Here is a 19,765-nt window from a genome sequence, read left to right on the forward strand (position 1 = left end):
TCGCCAACATGAACCTTCTACTATATCTGAGGCGGTTTTGTCTTCTATAGTTCCCAAGTGCAATATTATCCCCAACACGAGTCTCAGGATTCATTCTCCGTTGCTGGCCGAGATCATGAAGTTACAGCATCTGGCTCCTAGACAGGGTCCTGGGGCAAGGTATTTCGTTCCTCCTGAACTCCAACTGGAACTGTTACAGTGCTTTCACAACAGTTGGGTGGCTGGGCATCCTGGCATTCGCAAGACGTGTGCCTTGATTTCCAAAGATTTCTGGTGGCCTTCACTACGTAAGGATATTAGGGATTTCGTCGGAGCATGTGAGGTCTGTATGAAGACTAAACAACCTCATACGCTTCCATGTGGGCTTTTGCATCCCTTGGAAATTCCCGAGAGACTGTGGTCCTGTCTGGCTATGGACTTCATTGTCGATTTGCCTGTTTCTAAAAAACAGACTGTTATCCTCACGGTGGTTGACAGGTTTACTAAGATGGCTCATTTCGTGCCCTTACCTAAACTGCCATCTTCTCCCGAATTGGCTGAGATATTCGCGAGAGAGATTTTTCGTTTACATGGGATACCCTCCGAAATTGTTTCTGATAGAGGTTCCCAATTTGTTTCCCGTTTTTGGAAATCCTTCTGTTCTCAACTGGGCATCAAATTGAATTTCTCTTCTGCCTATCATCCCCAGTCTAACGGAGCTGCTGAACGCACCAACCAAAAGATTGAACAATATTTACGTTGTTTTGTTTCCGAACACCAGGACGATTGGGTCGGTCTGATTCCTTGGGCGGAGTTTGCACACAACAATCTCGTTTGTGATTCTACTCGTTCTAGCCCCTTTTTCATGAATTATGGCTTTCATCCTTCCATTCTTCCCTCGGTTTCTCCTTCCCAAGGGGTACCGTCGGTTGATGTTCATGTTGCCAATTTGAGTAAGTTGTGGGATCAAACTCGACAAATTCTCCTGCATAATTCCGCGTTGTTCAAGAAACACGCTGATAAGCGTAGAAGGGCGGCTCCGGCTTTTGTTCCAGGTGATAGGGTATGGTTGAGTACCAGAAACATTCGCTTGAAGGTTCCTTCTATGAAATTCGCCCCTCGTTACATTGGCCCTTACAGGGTTCTGACTCGAATTAACCCAGTTGCGTATCGTCTGGCCCTTCCATCTGCCTTACGCATTCCTAACTCCTTTCATGTTTCCTTGTTGAAGCCTCTAGTATGTAACAAGTTTTCCTCCGCTGTATCCTCTCCTCGCGCTGTTCAGGTTGAGGGTCAGGAGGAGTATGAGATCAACTCCATCCTCAATTCTCGAATCTCTCGGGGGAGGTTACAATATCTTGTTGGCTGGAAGGGATATGGTCCTGAGGAGAGGACTTGGGTACCTCAGGAGGATGTGCATGCTCCTCGCCTACGCAGGGCGTTTCACTCTCGTTTTCCATCTCTCCCCGGTTCCTTCCACCCGGTGGGCGTTTCTGAGAGGGGGGGTACTGTCAGGGTACCTGTTGTCTCTACCTCAGAGGAGGTGAGATACTTAGACGTTCATCCTCTCAGAGGGGTTGACTCACTCGTTCCTCGCGAGGGGTTGACTCACTCGTTCCGGCCGCGAGGGACCCGCTTCCTTTTTTGACGCGGCGCTCAGTAGCCGACGTCATGACGACAATCCGTTCCGACCTGTCAATCAAGTCCCGACCACGAATCAGGACTCGTCGGGGGCATGATTACCTATCTAGAACCAGGGTATAAAGTAGGGCTTTATGCATTTGCTCATTGCCCTGTCGTGGTTCTAGCTTGTCTAGTAACTCAGTGCTCTTGTTATCTATTTGTCTCTTTGGTTTTGACCCGGCTTGTTTGTTCTACCCTGCTTACCTCTATTACCCTTTGACTCGGCTTGTCTCTCGCTTATCTGCTCTCTCGTTCCCTCGACCTCGGCTTGTCTCTAGACCATTCTTTGCTTACTCCTTACGTTAGTCCGGCCATTCTAAGGTCCGGTATACGTACCTACCTCCTGTTTGTACTTTGCGTGTTGGATCCCTGTCCCGATCCTGACACCGTCCTCAGATCCAGAGAATACATCCTTCTATAGAGCCGCGACCAGGCCCAGAGGCTCCAGAGGCAGAGGACATGGATGATTTACCACAGGTGGGTCCAATTGTATTTTACCAACAGGCAGATTGTCCCTTATCTTGCAGAACTGCAAAGAAATCTCCACAGATGCATGGATTTTACAGATGGTGAGGGGATATGTAATCAAATTCAATGCTTCTCTACGCTAACCTCACCCTCCACCTCCACTTTGGATTTCCTTGGAACACGAGGGCCTTATAGACGACATAATACAGACTCTGTTTTCCAAAGGCATGGTGCAGTATGCCAGAGATGAAGGCGGTTAGTCCCCTCCCTTCAGCCTGTCAGGAACCACTTAGAATACCAAGAGACCCACTTTCCCCCAGTAACTGGATGACACACACAGTCCTGGGGGTACAACACGATTTTATTGGCCACACATGGCTTTTATGCATAACCCCATGCAAGGGGTTTACCATACCAACATGCATGGACACATCCCAAGATCCTCCCCCTCCCCAGGGCTCCAGCGCGGGAAGGGACGCTGCTCCCTTTTCCCTCAGTGCCTGGGCTGGTCTCTTTGTCCCTCAGGCTCATGAGAGCCCGCCAAACTTGCCAGTGCCCCTGACACCAATGTCAGGGACCCTCGCCTTGGTCCCTCGATCGACCAGTCTCCGTTTGCGAGGTCCTGGTGTGGAACCCAGACATGGGAAGCATCTCTTTTCAGGGTATGAATGCTCCCACTGGCCGGCGTTCATCTATACGAACGGCGGCCACCCAAGGAAGCACCCATTAATTACTTCCCTTGCGGTTTCACACCTATGTTGCGAGTGTGAACGTTCTGATTAATTGGTATAAGCATTTTAATGGGGCACTGGGGAGGTCCTCGTTTGGGAAACGAATGAGGCGGGAAATAATCCATGAATGCCCCCACTGGTGGCGTTTGCTTATATGAATGGCGGCCACCCAGGGAAGAACTCTTTAATTGATTCCTGTAACGGCACCCCAGGTACAAAAGGGTTAAAGCCGCGAAAGATATTCCCTTCCCGAATGCAGGATCAGCTACCGAACACTCCAAACAGCCGAACAGGAAAATGCACGAATAAATCCCCCCAACTACGAGACGAGGCTCTGTATTGAGGGTCAACAGGAATTTGTTTAATCTGGGCCACCTGCCCGCCTTTTATGCAGGTCTCCCACCAGATGGAAACTCCCATAGGGGACCTGGTGGAAAACTGTGACAAAATGTTGCATTGACCAATCACAGTAGTACACGGATAAACACTCCCATTTACACAGTATAGGACCCTCATCTCTATCCTGGAGATAATTGGGAAGTAACAATTATCTCCAAGAATAGAGAATAAACTAAATTTTTACAAGGCATAATAAAAATACATACAAATATATAAGTCACAAACTCAGTCATAAACTCAGTCAAACTCAGTCATAATAAGTCACAAAATAAGTCATGAAAACCCCACATTCAACGTATCCCTAGATAGCTTAGATCTGAGCGCAAAATATTACCGAATAGCGCTCAGATCACATACATACAGTTCAATTGAACTCATGAAACCAGTTATCGCGCGTCTAAGAATTCGGGGAGTAAGATGCAACATCTATCTAGATGACTTGTTGATTTTTTGCGTCTCTGTATCACAACTGCGATCTCAGACAAACTTTGCCATGAACTTCATCGAATCTTTAGGCTTCATCGTCAACCAAGAAAAATCGGCGTTGAAACTCACTCAGGTAGTCCCATTCCTGGGGTCGAGATAGATTCCAAGGCTTGTGTTCTACGTCTACATCTCACGAAAATAAAAGCCATTCAGAAGGTGATTCAGGAAAGTCCTTTGAATGGAACAAGTTCCCCTACAACTATTGGCTCGAGTCGTGAGCCTCCTGTCAGCTTCCATTCAGGTGATCTACCCAGGACTTCTATACTACCGGGCAATGCAGAGACTGAAAGCACACACCTACGCTCCGGACTCATGTACGACCAAGAGGTGCCTCTAACTCCCAAAGTATGGACGGAACTCTGTTGGTGGCTTCTCCATCTGCAGGCCTGGAACGGAAAAGCCATATTTGGCCCATCACCAGACTTTGTGGAGAAATCGGATGCCAGCCTGTGGGGATGGGGAGCACACTGTGCAGACTTGTCTACAGGAGGACCCTGACAAACCAAGGATACCAATTTATACATAAACTGATAGCAGGCTCCTTCGCCATCCACAGCTTGCCTCGCAATATGTCCGATTGCTGCATACATGGACAACATATCCGCAGTAAAATATATCAACCGCCTGGGCAGGGCCCTCTCTCAGGCTTTATCGTAAGTGATCAAAGACATTTACAGTTTTTGTCTGTCCCACAGTATTACATTAAAAGTGGACTACCTTCCAGGAATATCGAATTGCGCGGCGAATTGGTACTCACGCCACTGGAGAGACAACATCGACTGGTCAATCTTCAACAAGCTATTAGAATGCAGAGGCCCATTGCATCTCGATCTCTTCACATCTCGAACCAACCGTCAGCTACCCTGATTCTTCACCTGGCTTCCAAACCCAGAATGCGAAGCAGTGGATGCATTTCTCCAGACTTGGCCTCAGATGGGAGCGTACGCTTTTCCCCCATTCTCCATGCTAGCGAAAGTTCTTCATCAAGTGCAGATCCAAAGGATATCTCTACTCCACATCACTCCGTTGTGGCTGAGTCAGGCCTGGTTTTTGGACCTGTTGGAATTTTCATCTGACCATCCTCTACTAGTGCTTAGATGACCTCAGGGGATCCTGGTCATTTGACGGACTATCGCGAATGACTAGAGACTTGTGGGACTCGTGGGCTCCTGGAAGTGATGTATGGAGAGGGAGACGTGGTGTATGGAGAGGGAGTCTGATCCTTTTACTGCACCTGTTCCCCTAGTGTTACATTTTTAGTCTCACCTATTTTCATTGGGCCAGGCTTATCGTTCCATCTATGTTTCCCGTTCGGCTATTTCAGCAGCCCATGTCCAGTTCATGGTCTACCGGTAGGTCAGGACCCATTGGTTTGTAGACTACTCCGAGGGATCAGATTATTGTGTCCTCCGGCACCGAAAAACTCACATCTCTGGGACGTCAAAGTGGTTTTACGCTTTCTTCGAAAGCTGTCGGTGAAACGTAAATTTTTGCTCAGTTTAGTATCGTTTTGTCGGGTGACGGCCTTTCGTTCACTTGATCTCCTGGCGAACTAACACCAATTATTCGATGATTTTTTTTACCCATTTTTTCCTTCGGACCCTCAACTGTGTGTGGTTAAGACATTACTACTCTGTGTCGACTCTACTACGCTACTACATCGTTTTCTGACGGAACAGTTGCTCATTTTCTACGTACAACCTCACAAACAGGTGTTTACCACTACTTTAGCCTGATGGGTACGATGGCTACTATCTCTAGCCAGCGTTGAATCCTGTTTTGGCGCACATTCGGTACACGGCGCAGCTGCGTTGCAGGCTTTTTCGTCGCGAGCATCGTTAACAGATATTATGAGCTCTGCCCACTGGTCACGTAACGATACCTTCAGGGTATTTTATTTTTGGCCTTCTCCTTATACTTCTTTTGCTCCTGTTCCTTAAGCGTTAAAAGTGGAAAATAGGAAGCCTCCTGTCATGTGGTAAAATTGTAGATTATGCTAACGTATTGTACCTATAATCTTAATTTTAGTAATGACAGGAGGCGAATATTTTTCCCACCTTTTTCTCTATTTGTTTTTTTTTTATTTCCCACCCTTGGGATTTATATTTTGCTTATGGTTTGGTTTATTTGGGATATATAGTAATAATATAGTCATATTGTTTGGGGGTTATTTACCTTAGTATCGCTTTAGCATGTAGTATAGTTATGTAACTATTATTGAAGTTGTGATACCTGTAATTTTTTTAATTTTTAAATTTTTTTATTTTTGCAGTGCAATGAAAAATAACAGCATGCGTGTGGTACCCCGACGGCATTCCTCACGCTAAGTATCAAAATTTTTAACATCAGGGTATTCGAGGATATGTGCACATTTTTTACTTTAGGTGTAAAAATGTTGTTCACATTTAAAACATACAGTTTCTGGCAGTCGTCACGAGATTGACAAGATTAACTTAATGAGTAGCATAATGAGTAACTGCCTGGCTAAGGTTACTACCAGTGTGGTGACATATGTTTATACTTTGCTAGGCCTGTGTGTCTGACTACAAATAACAAATGAGAGATAATGCACTAAACAAGAAATAACGAGAGGTAGGCTGTAGCATACATTAGGTCAGCCAGTAGGTTAATTATGAGCATTTATGTCTTTGTGTGGTATACTTGGAGCTGTGTAGGTAGTCCAGGTGAACCTGTTTAGCCGATGCGCGTGTGTGAGTCCGGTTCCAGACGGTCTGTCAGTGGTGCAGCAGGGAGCTGGTTCCATGTGTCCCAGTGGTGCAGCCTGTGGGAGATTTTTGTGGGTGTTTGCCTGCGTATGGAGCTCGTTTGCGGTGCCGTCCCTGGAGTATGTAAGCAGGTTAGGTGAAGTCACGGGTGGTCTTGATGCTTTCCACTTTGTGTTCGCCTTGCTTTTCCCCCCTCCCTGGGCGTTGGTGCGCAGCTTGTGCTGTGCACGTCTGTGGGGAGCTTTTCGCGCCCTCAGGTATTGTTGGGGTCTCCATGGCTGGCCCAGTTTTTCTGCCTTTGGGGGGGCCTCGTGGGCCCTTCGGCAGGGCACGCATGGTAGCGGTGACAGGCCCCGCCACGTGTATGTCACTTGGTGCTCGTTTTAACCTAGGGGGCTCCCCTTGGTGAAGTCTGTCCCGAGGGGGAGTGCTTCCCCTCTGTACCTGCTTATGATGTTCAGCTTTGCTTTCGAGCTTTTGAAAGGTTGTCCAGGCGCTTTTCTAACGTTTCATGACGCTCTTCAGTCTCCCTCTCGCGGTCACCTGCGGCCATCTTGCTTTTTATGGCTTGTCTGTGTGTGCAGCGTGCTGTCCAGTGGGGAGAGTCAGGTGAGTAAGAATGCTTGATGGTAACCGGGATAACCCCCGCCGGTCGGGGGAGGGGGGAGTGTCTTGCCGCGGCTCCTGTTACCGCTGATGCCCCAGGGAGCGGCCGTCTCCCCGTGGCTCGGTCCCAAGTAGGCCGCACGCCTTGTTTTGTCGGTATGGCTGTGCAGGGGCTCGTGAGGGGCACCGTTCGAATCGGTAGGCCCTCCTGAGTAGAGGTACTATGGTCTCTTAGCTGTGAGCGGCTATGGTCCGGCGTTATCCCCCATTTTTCCTCCCCAGACGTGGGAGCTCTGGCTAGGCACGTCTGGGCTGCTTGCCTGCTTGGCTCCCGATACCGGTCATTTATGTTGACACAACATGGCTCTCGCCTTTCACTTCTTTAATTTTTTTCCAGGGTGAAACTCATCATCGTTTTACAAGTTGGATCATTGTTTCAAGGTTCGCCAGTTTTACAGTTTAGAATTAGTTCCGATGGTACTGAGTTACTGTTTGGACTTCATGGTTCATCTATCCGTCTCGCATCAAAGAAAGAGGAGGAATGTGGGCGGACTCAGCCTTATATATCCTGTGTTTTCTGAGTTTTGATTGGTTTATCTTTTATATGGATATTTGCTGCTGGAGTTTTGAGTAAAGAAACTAATGCAAAATACTCGCCTCCTGTCATTACTAAAATTAAGATGATAGGTACACTACATAAGCATAATCTACAATTAACTGATACTCTCATAAGTGCAGTTTGTTTTAGTGTATAATGGAGCAATTTATGGTCAAATAATTTTTAATCACTATTCTTTCTTTTTCTTAAAATGTTCTTTTCACAGATAAATGCAAAAGACTGAAGAAGAATGAAACATGCAGGTAATTCATTTTTTACAAGGGAATCTCATGGCTTGGTATAAATGCACACAGTCATGGTTATTCATTAAAGCAAGAATTCAAGGTAGATTCAAAGCGAATTTCAAATTAAAGGTCAAAATAGCCAAACTGGAAAAATCCTCTATCAGCTATGCTTTTAGTTCAGCTACTTTGGCCTTAAATTTGAAATTTTTTTTGAATTCACTTTAAATTCTTACTTTAATGAATAAACGTACATGTTTTGCCCAACATATTGATTTCCTAAGCAATGCCAGCAGGGTCGTTTGAAAAGATTAGCTGATTTACTACAAAAAATGTATGCAACTAAAATGTAGCTTAAAACAAGAAAATGTATCCTATTTCCAGACTGATTATTAAACACATGTATAGTAGTTTAAATACACATTACTAAATACACATTACTATTGCTATGGAGCTCTTTTGTACACTCAGACACACCAACAATATGGAGCTCCTAGAAAAGAGGGACATTAGGAGAAAAAAGCAAGACAAAGGGCTATGGGCTCAAAATAGGGACTTCCGCTCCTAAAAAGGGACACTTGGGTATGAGTAATGTTCAGTTTACATGTTCTCTCTACCCACCTTGCCATAAACAGGAGGCAGCAAGCAGTATATAAACAGTTTTTTCGTAGGCTCATATAAAATTACATTACTGTGTCATTGAAGAAAAAGAGTGTAAAAATGTGTATTCGTTACTATGAGCTATTGCTTTAAATTGCAAAATGTGTTCCAGTTAAGCATGTTCCAGTTACCGTATATACTCGAGTATAAGCCGACCCGAATATAAGCCGAGGCCCCTAATTTTACCCCAAAAAACTGGGAAAACTTATTGACTCGAGTATAGGACTAGGGTGGGAAATGCAGCAGCTACTGGTAAATTTCTAAATAAAATTAGATCCTAAAAAAAATTATATTAATTGAATATTTATTTACAGTGTGTGTATATAATGAATGCAGTGTGTGTGTATATGAATGCAGTGTGTGTGTATGAGTGCAGTGTGTGTTTGAATGCAGTGTGTATGAATGCAGTGTGTGTATGAGTGCAGTGTGTATGAGTGCAGTGTGTATGACTGCAGTGTGTGTATGACTGCAGTGTGTGTGTATGAGTGCAGTGTGTGTATGAGTGCAGTGTGTATGAGTGCAGTGTGTATGAGTGCAGTGTGAGTGAGTGCAGTGTGTGTATGAGTGCAGTGTGTGTATGAGTGCAGTGTGTGTATGAGTGCAGTGTGTATGTATGAATGCAGTGTGTGTATGAGTGCAGTGGGTGTGTATGAATGCAGTGTGTGTATGAGTGCAGTGTGTATGACTGCAGTGTGTGTGTATGACTGCAGTGTGTGTGTATGAGTGCAGTGTGTGTATGAGTGCAGTGTGTATGAGTGCAGTGTGTATGAGTGAGTGCAGTGTGTGTGAGTGCAGTGTGTGTATGAGTGCAGTGTGTATGTATGAATGCAGTGTGTGTGTATGAGTGCAGTGTGTGTATGAGTGCAGTGTGTGTGTATGAATGCAGTGTGTGTGTATGAATGCAGTGTGTGTGTATGAGTGCAGTGTGTGTGTGTGTGATGCAGAGCATTGGTGGGGGGTGGGCATTTTTATTATTATTATTTTTATTATTTTAATAATTTTGTTGTTGTATTATTTTTTATTTTATTAATATTTTATTTTATGATTAAAAAAAAATTCAGTCCCCCCTCCCTGTTTGATACATGGCAGGGAGGGGGGCTCTCCTTCCCTGGTGGTCCAGTGGCATTGGCAGTTCAGTGGGGGGGGGGGGCAGTTCAGTGGGGGGGGGAAGGGGGCTGGCAGCGAGCACTTACCTCTCCTGCAGCTCCTGTCAGCTCCCTTCTCCTCCGCGCCGGTCCGTGCAGCTCTTCTCTCAGCTCATAGTGTAAGTCTCGCGAGAGCCGCACTATGACCCCGCGGCTCTCGTGAGACTTACACTGGGAGCTGACCGAGGTGCTGAACGGACCGGCGCGGAGGAGAAGGGAGCTGACAGGAGCTGCAGGAGAGGTAAGTAACCGCTCTGCAGCCCCCACAGCCCCCAGTCTGTATTATGGCAATGTAAATTGCCATAATACAGACAGTGACTCGAGCATAAGCCGAGTTGGGGTTTTTCAGCACAAAAAATGTGCTGAAAAACTCGGCTTATACTCGAGTATATACGGTAAGTTGATAATCCTCCAATGCATGACTGCTGACCACATACCCATCATGGTGATGCCCCACTAAAATGTGCTTTTGTCTGACATTCCCCACCCTTTCACCTCACTTATATCTCCCCATATAGCAACAAAGTATCACTATCACGTATGCCCAGAGCCATGACATGTGGGCAACAGTCATGTGCCCCTTCTTAATTGTCCTGGAGGAATTATTTAAGACAACTAATGGCTGGCTTTGATTATATGCCCACAGATAATCTTAAAATACCTTTATTTATCTTTAAATTGGGAGAATAAAATATATATATCGGCAAAATCAATCAATAGCCCAGCGAGGTGTCCCACCCTTGAAAAATTAGCTTATATCTTTTCCAATGAATCCTAATTAACCAGGAGGGGACTGGTTGATTACCCCCTACCCCCAGGGCCGGTGCAAGGATTTTTGGGTACATAGGCGAAGATGCATTTTTCCGCCCCCCCCCCCCCCCCTCTAAAATTAACATCTTCACCTATGTGCCTCCTAACCAGCCCCTCCCTCTTCCCCGTCCCTTAGTGTTCCTCTCCCCTCCCCCCTCCTTTCCCTGTCCCTTGGTTTTTCTCTCCCCTCCCCTCTCTGTCCCTTGGTGCACCCCCCACCCTCTTAGCGGTCACAATCCCCTTCCTGGTATGCCTCCTACCTGTCTTGTAGCGTTGTGGAGCAGACCCTCTACAGGAGCTTCAGTTTTCTGTAGCTGGCTGGACTGACAGGAAGTGCTCTCTCAGTGACCAGGTACAGGAAACAGAAGCTCCTGTACTGCGCTCCGCTCCGCCACGCTACACTCACTAACAGCCACACACACTCAATGACAAACACACAGACGTCACTGACAGACACAGACTCACTGATCTGACACACACTCATTCATTGACAGACACACAATCACAAACATAATCTCACTGATTTGACAGACACTCACAAACACACACTCATACACTGACAGACACACACATTCATACAATCATTCACAGACACTCACAAACACACATACACAGACACACACACACAGAAACACTCACAGACAAACACATACACAGACAAACACACACACACACACACTCACACATACACAGACACACATACTCACAGACAAACAAATACAGACACACACATATACAGACACACATATACAGACACACATTTACAGACACACACTCACAGACAAAGACAAACACATACACACACACACTGACAAACACATACACACACTCAGACACATACACACACACTCACAGACACATACACACACTCACAGACACACACTCACAGACAAACACACACTCACACATACACTTTCAGACACACACTCACAGACACACACACTTACAGACACACACACACACACACACACACACACACTCACAGACACACACACAGAAAAACACATACACAGACACACACACACACACACACACACACACTCACACATACACTTTCAGACACACACACTCACAGACACACACACTCACACATACACTTTCAGACACACACTCACAAACACATACACACACACTCAGACAAACACACACTCACACATACACTTTCAGACACACACAAATTAATAATAAATACCCACCCAGCCTCCCTACCTGGAGAGAGCTGGTGTGGATGTGTCCCTGGGGTCCAGTGGGGCTTCAGTGCGGCGGGCGGCAGCAGTTCTAATGAGAGGCGGCGAGGGAGCTCTAACCTGTCTGCTCTGTTCCCTCGCGGGCTGTCTGCTGATGCCGGGAGCCAGAATATGACGTCATATTCCGGCTCCCGCAGAATCAGCACACGGCGCGCGAGGGAGCTGAGCAGACAGGTTAGAGCCTCCTCGCCGCCTCTCATTAGAATTGCTGCCGCCCGCCGGAGGTCCAGAAGGTGACCTGGCAGGAGGGAGCACTTCCCTCCTGCCGGTCACTGAAATCTTGCGCCCCCAGAGCCGGTGCGCCCTAAGGCGGCCGCCTGTGCCGCCTTATGGACGCGCCGGCCCTGCCTACCCCTTTCTGCATGATGCAATGGATAAATATATCAGCAATGGGTAGAATAGGGTGTGAATCTATCTTAAATAAACTAAACAAAAAAACAAACAGTAAATAAGTTAATTTGATACTTACAGTACACATTCTAATATCTTCAAAGCCCTTGAATCCTTATATTACCACTGAAAACAACCATTGTTTAAAATAATAAGACATTTTCATACAACTTAAAGGATCATTATATTGTCAGGAAAACAAATCGGCCCCCCTCCCATGGCGCTGAAGGGTCTGGGTGACTATAGTGTCCCTTTAACTTTTAATAATAATAATAATAACAATAAGAAAAGTTTGGAAAAAGTAATCCATAATTCCAACCCAGTGATTGCAAGCAGAATTGTTTCCTCAAATCACCACATTGTCCTTTGAAAGACATCACTCCATACGTTTGGACAGTTCATGAAAAGTGCTGCCAACATTAACTTGCCTTAATATTTTGCAGGAGGGAATTAATCAAATATTCACTATAGTTCATTTGGTATTCCAGTTTGATTAATTGATTTTCCTCTAGCAAAATATAATTCTACATACTATGATAAAGTACTGCCTAACTAATATATATGTGTGCCCAGCAAAGCTGCATCGACCTAACAAGACTCGTGAGTATCTATGTCACCAGATGGGCAGTCCACTCTGCTTTTTGTGTGAATATTGTATATTGTATATTGTAAATTATTATTATTATTTTTTTAAAGGGACACTACAGTCACCAAAACAACTACAGCTTAACCCCTTCAGGACGGGTGACGGACGAGGTCCGTCATCCAGGGGATACCCTTAACGACGGGTGACGGACCTTGTCCGTCACGCGGTAAAATTAACCCCAGATCGCCGCAATCGCTGCGATCGTGGGGTTAATGGTGCTCCTGGTCTGCCTCTGTATTAGAGGCAGACCGGGAGCACCGAATCCGGCTGCCCCAGCACATGTACCCGCTCTGACAGCATGTCAGATCGAGCACATGTGCTCTGTATACTTACCTTCCGCCTCCCTGCACTTCCGGGTTCACTGTGAAGTGCAGGGAGACGGATCAGTGCTGATCCTGCCCCCTAGTGTAAAAAAATTAAAGTAAATTTAAAATCCCACCCCCCTTTACCCATTTTAATAAAAAATTAACCCCTTCCCTGCCAATTGATCACTGACTACAGTGATCAATTGGCAGGGATTACATTTTAATATGATCTGATTTTTTTTTTTTAACCCCTGAGGGTTAATTCTTTTTTTTTAACCCTCAGGGGTTAAATTTATTTTATTAATTAATTTAAATATTTTAAAATTATAAATTTAGCTAGCTGGGGAGGGTGGAAGTTAGTGGGGAATTGGGGGATTTAGTGTTAGGCTAACTAGGGTTTACGTTAAAAAAAGTTTTAATATAAGCTTTAAAAAGTTAAAAAATTAAGTTAAAAAAAAGTTTTAATAACGTTTAAGTAAAAAATTAAAAAAATAAACCCTTTACCCAGTCCAAATAAAAATTAACCCCTTCCCTGCCAGTCGATCACTGCCTACAGTGATCAAAATACAGATCACAGTATTATACTGTGATCTAATTTTATTTAACCCCTGACGATTAACTTTTATTTATTTTTTAACCCTCAGGGGTTAAATTTATTTAATTAACTAATTTAAATATTGTATAATGAAATATTTTGCTAGCTGGGGTGGGTGGGAGTTATGGGAAAATGGGGAATTTACTGTTAGTGCTGCTTACTGCTAGTTAGGGGTTAACGGTAAAAAAAAAGCTTAGAAAAATGTTAAATCTGTAAAAAAAGTTTTACGAAAGTTTACGAAACTTTAAAAAAATTAATAAGCATAACAAAAGTTTAAAAAATAGTTTTAAAAAGTAAAAAAAGTTTTAAAAAGTTAAAAAATACATTTAATAACGCTCATTACCACTACACCTGGTACAAGCTAGCGGAAAAATGATCCCACGCTAAGGTTCAAAATATGCCTTTTGAAATACCCTGGGGTGTCTACTTTAAGAAATGGTAGGCCTTTGTGGGGTAGTTTGAATTTAAAACCTGCGAAGATGCTTGGAAATTGCACATAGGCCCAGCGTCAAAATCCAAAGTTCTGTAAAAACTGATATGGCTTGGTCTCCAATATGGCACTGTAGCTCCACAAAATAGTGCCAAAGACATTCATTGGGGGTGTCCTTTTACTCAGAAGACTTAGCTGAGCATAATTTGGGGGGTTTGAACTTAGTGGCACATTTGGAATATACAAAATGCCCAGCAAAAATGCAATCCGTATGTAAAAAATGCACAAAATTATTTTTTACCACATACTTTGGCATGTAATGGTAAAAAAATGGGGGCATGTTAAGGCACAATATGCACCTTATGAGATACCCTGAAGTGTCTACTTTTACAAATGGTAGGCCTTTGTGGGGGTTTTTGAACAGTCAAACTGTTATAATACCCCAAATGGAAGCATAGGCTCATTAAATCCGTCTCTCAAAATTCTACTGTGAATACTGAAAAGGACAGGTCTCCTGTATGGCACTGTAGCTTCACGAAATAGTGCCATATACATACAATGGGGGTGTCCTTTTACTCAGAAGACTTAGCTGAGCCTAATTTGGGGGGTTTGAACTTAGTGGCACATATGAAATATACAAAATGCCCAGCAAAAATGCAATCCATATGTAAAAAATGCACAAAATTATTTTTTACCACATACTTTGGCATGTAATGGTAAAAAAATGGGGGCATGTTAAGGCACAATATGCACTCTATGAGATACCCTGGAGTGTCTACTTTTACAAATGGTAGGCCTTTGTGGGGTTTTTTTGAACAGTCAAACTGTTATAATACCCCAAATGGAAGCATAGGCTCATTAAATCCGTCTCTCAAAATTCTACTGTTAATACTGAAAAGGACAGGTCTCCTATATGGCACTGTAGCTTCACAAAATAGTGCCAAAGACATACAATGGGGGTACCGTTGTACTCAGCAGAAGTAACTGAACACATAATAAAACGTTGTACAGGAATAGCACACACCAACTTTATAAAATACACATGAGAAGTTCTTTGTTATAAGTTTGTGTGCGAAAACCCCCAAAAAACACAATTTTACTCCAATATTTAGCAGAGGTTGGCGGTAAAATGGCTACGTAGAAAGTGTCAAAACAACCTTAGGTAAATAGCCTGTGGTGTCTACTTTATATAAATATATACTTTTGTGTGGCAATTTTGTTTTCTTTTATGGCTATTAAGCTTACAAGACAAACATACCAAATTCTAAAATCGCTCCACATTAAAAGTTTATTTTACTCCTTGTGCTTTGTGACCTGTAACTACCAAAAAAAACTGAAAATCCCAGACACATTATATATTCTGTAAATCAGAACAACTAAATGAATTTATTTTTAATTACTTTCCTTAACCTGCACTAATTGTGCACACATTATTATTGCAAAAACTGTTAAAAAAAATCAAGATTTTTCATTTTTTTTGCATTTTTCTGTATTTTTTAATAATAAATAAGCATTTATGTAAATATATGTTACATCAAATTAAAGCCCTTTCTGTCCTTTAAAAAACGGTATATAATATGCGTCGGTGCAATAAATTAGTAAAATGCAAATTGCAGTTGAACGCAAACAGCAAAAAATGCTTGTGTCATTAAGTGAAAGACAAGCTTCTGAAGCTCTGTCCTTAAGGGGTTAATGCCTGTCCCTGCAGGCAATTTCAGGGAAAAGGCATTGTTTACATTACAGCGTAGGAACGTCTCTTGAGGCAGTCAGTCAGACGGCCACTAGAGGTGCTCCATGGGTTAGACAGTCAGCATCTCCACACTTTGAATGGAGATGCTGAACATTCTCCATAGAAATGCATTGATTCAATGCATCTCTGTGAGGAGATGCTGGTTGGCCAGAGCAGTGTTTTGCCACACATACACAATAGCCTCCCAATGCTTTCCTATTGCATTGGATTGGCTGAAATTGTCAAATTTGATGATCTCAGCAAAGGAGGCAGTCAGATTGGGAGCCAGGGGGCTAAATAGTAATATTACAGCTATAGTGACAGCAATACATGTTTGTATTCCTGTCACCATAGTGTTCCTTCCACTATACACTACATGGCCTGGAAAAACATTTCATTGTTAGTGTTGAGCTCCTATAAAACTGCGAGAGAAATAACACCTCCAATTAGATCATTTGTGACTGTTCCACTTTAATATCTGGAGTTAATTGTAAAGCACAGTGTGGGGGTGTTACTATGGGTGTGGGGTTTCCTTTCAGCAAGCTGAAAGATTAACACAGCATGGCTTGTAGATAATACAGCAGTTGCGAAATTTATAAATATAGGTTCATGAAATACTCTGAATTCAATAGAATATTCGATTATTTTATTAGAGAATATGATTTATAGATTAATGTAGAATTTAGTTTTGAACTTAGGGCATGGTATAGGACTGGTTTTAGGAAGGACTAGTCAATATATAAGCCAATGAGCTATAAAATTTACCTTTGGGCTGAAGCCCCTGGTCTTTTTACCACTGAACAATGCCCCTGGGTAATCCTATATAGTTTTATTTTGCATATTGACCTTTCAGCAGCATAGCAGGAGAAGAGAGCAATGAGTTAATCTTCTCTCTCTGTTGCATATGTAGGGAGGAGGTCAATGCCCAGACTACACTCGATGGGCAGGCCTATCATTTGGGTTTATGGAAATATATCCCTCAAAAGCTGTCAGGTGTATGTGTGCAAAACTGGGCACCTCTTGCTGAATATGAAATGGCCAGGACTCCTTACTTCCTGTTCTTCCAGAGAGCCATAATTCCCAATATACGGCACATTTCAAATGAGATGAGTCCGTTGACGTTGACAGTTATACAGTCCATTAAAACACATTTATCGCTGCCCAGCTATTGAAGTGCAGATTAATTTATTTCAGTTAAATGTAATTGCACACAGTCATATTCAATACAAGAAGAAAATTATTTGCACAGCAATAGTATAACATAAGGTGACAATAATCATGGAGAAAGAAATAAGGATGTGAAATAGAAAGTACAAAAAGAGCAACAATAGGAAGGAGAAAATCTGGTCAGCAGAACAGGGAAGCTAGGTCAAACAGAGAGTTTTTATGGTTCAAAATCATAAGATCCCAGGGTCACAAAATGATAGCATATGTAGGAGATTTTGGTGCAAAATACATGTGAGAGCTGCAGGAGGGGACAACCATTCCAGTTTATTGATGCATAAAAACAGCTAGGCAAACTTAGGTGTCAATTAAAGGGACACTATATGCACAAGAACCCCTGCAGCTTAACATTGGCCATAGAGGCCTTTAGCAGTAACATTTTCAATTGTGCATTTCCTGTTGCTGGATTCGGGGGCGGAGCGAGATGATATAGTGCGCGTTTGCTGCGTCCTCGTGGAACGCGGCTGAGGGAGAGATTGAGGGAGCCTAACAGGAGGAATGGAATCTGTCCGACTTATTGGCTGTGTACCCCGGAGAAGGAACTGATGCCGCGTGGAGAAACAGTAACAGAGTGATGCACCGGATAGAGCCCCAGGAGGTCATCACGGCGGACAGAGCTAAGGGAGTCTGGCATGGGAGAGGTTATCCAACGTGAACATACACACTGACAACAAAAGAAAAACGCAAGTTGGGACATATCCTCTCAAGATAAGTGCTAACTGTTAAATACTTGTTAAACTTATTTTGTACACATTGTTAATTAATGCTACAGGGGTTAGTAGATACAAAGAGAAAGGGGAAAGTAAAAGGGAGAGCAGCATATTGAGGGCAACAGATGATTCAAAGACTAGCTAAACTAAACTAATTCCTGCCCATAGCAGGGAATAGATTGTAGCTGGTATATAGTGTGTTAAATTAACCCCTTAACCCCTTAAGGACCAACCTTCTAGAATAAAAGGGGATCGTGACATGTCACACATGTCATGTGTCCTTAAGGGGTTAGGGACACATGACATGTGTGACATGTCATGATTCCCTTTTATTCCAGAAGTTTGGTCCTTAAGGGGTTAATGAGCCAAGTGGGTCTGCATCAGCACCTGACTTTCTAGTTGGTGCCTGAACTTTTTGCATCATATTACCCCAACACCTTGCACTTCTATCCAAATTAAGCTGTTTTAGTAGTGTCCTATTATCTCAAAAAAAGAGAGAGGGAAAAAGGAAAAATAGGAGGGGGGGGGGAATAGTAAGCCGAAGGGTACGAATAACAGAACAAAAAACAATACAATAAAAAGGTGTACCAGGATAGAGAGGTGAGCGTGTGTGGAAGAGAAGGATTTAGGTAAAAAGAAATAAGTTATAAAAGTTTACTACACGAAAAAGTTAAGACAGCAATAGCCCAAAGAGCATTTAACATCTAGGAAAAGAATAAATAAATAAATCAGATTATAAATAAAAAACAAAAACAAAATGGCTACAAGAAAGACACAAAATGGCAAGCACTTAAAAAAAAGAAAAAAAAGAAAAGAAAATAACACAGGAAAACGCCTTTAATTCTTTTCAGAAAATCCATCAATCAATAAAACAAACATGGAGGAATTGATTCTCTCTAACATCCCTTTAGAAGAAGGTATTAATAAAGGACAAATGGAGGAAAATCAAGAGAATAGTAGAGACATCAAGCAAGGACTGCTGACTCCTAACCAACAATTCCTAGGAATAGAAGAAAAACTAGATAGGCTGGAACACAAGGAAAATGTCCACAAGGAAGAACATCTGGCGCTAGAGAAAAAGCTGTCTGACATCTGAGTACAAATTGATAGACCTAGAAGACGGGTCAAGACGGAATAATTTAAGAATTAGAGGAGTATCAGAACAAATAAATCTAAAATATCTGTAACCATACATAGAGGGATTCTTTAAACAACTGAAGGTGAAATGGGACCCCAGAATTCCCATAATGGATAGATGCTACAGAATGAATAAACCTAAAGGCACCCCAGAACATCTACCAAGGGATGTATTGATATGCTGTGCCTCCTCTAAAATTAAAACGCAAAAAGAGCTATAATAGGTAACGAATGGCCAGAAAAAATATGAAACATTAAAAATATTCCAGGATTTGTCATGGACAACCAGACCAAAAAAGAATGACTTTTTCAGAAGGCACGCTAATTCTGAGACAGAATAATATTAATTATCGATGGGGGTTTCCAACAAAAATTATCATATCTCACGAAGGTTTTCTGCCATACATTACTGTTGTTTTAGGTGGATGCCATTGTTTTGGATCAACCCGTCTCATTTTTGTGTAAATACCAAAAGAAAAGGTTCTTTGTTGTTTACATGTATATGGTAACACTTGGAGAGAGTCCCAAAAACTGAGAAGAAAGTACAAATTAAGCTTATCTCAATAAATGCCTGGGGGATTAATACACCATGGAAAAGATCTATAATAGTTGATTTTTTGATTAAAAAACGGGTACAAATCTGTGCCCTGCAAGAAACCCATTGGACAAGATCCAAAGAGAATACAATAAATTCATCAAGGTACCCCACTATTAAAAGTGCAGCTTTAGAAAAAAAAAAAAGGTGTCGCATTTGTCATTGCAAAAAATGTTTCCCTAATCATTAAAGGATCACTATAGTGTCAGGAAAACAAAGCGGTT

General features: G+C 42.9%; 1 protein-coding gene across 1 annotated transcript in view; it reads left to right on the forward strand.

Annotated features, from left to right (window-relative positions):
* LOC134602650 (hepatitis A virus cellular receptor 1 homolog) overlaps window positions 1-19,765 on the forward strand; it is a 144,185-nt gene that overhangs the window by 115,663 nt on the left and 8,757 nt on the right. Inside the window, exon 7 of the mRNA XM_063447754.1 lies at window positions 7,903-7,939. Within this exon, the coding sequence (XP_063303824.1) occupies window positions 7,903-7,939 (37 nt within the window). The remainder of the gene's footprint in view (window positions 1-7,902; window positions 7,940-19,765) is intronic.

This window comes from Pelobates fuscus, chromosome 3 (genome assembly GCF_036172605.1).
Source record: "Pelobates fuscus isolate aPelFus1 chromosome 3, aPelFus1.pri, whole genome shotgun sequence".
Classification (NCBI taxonomy): Eukaryota; Metazoa; Chordata; class Amphibia; order Anura; family Pelobatidae; genus Pelobates; species Pelobates fuscus.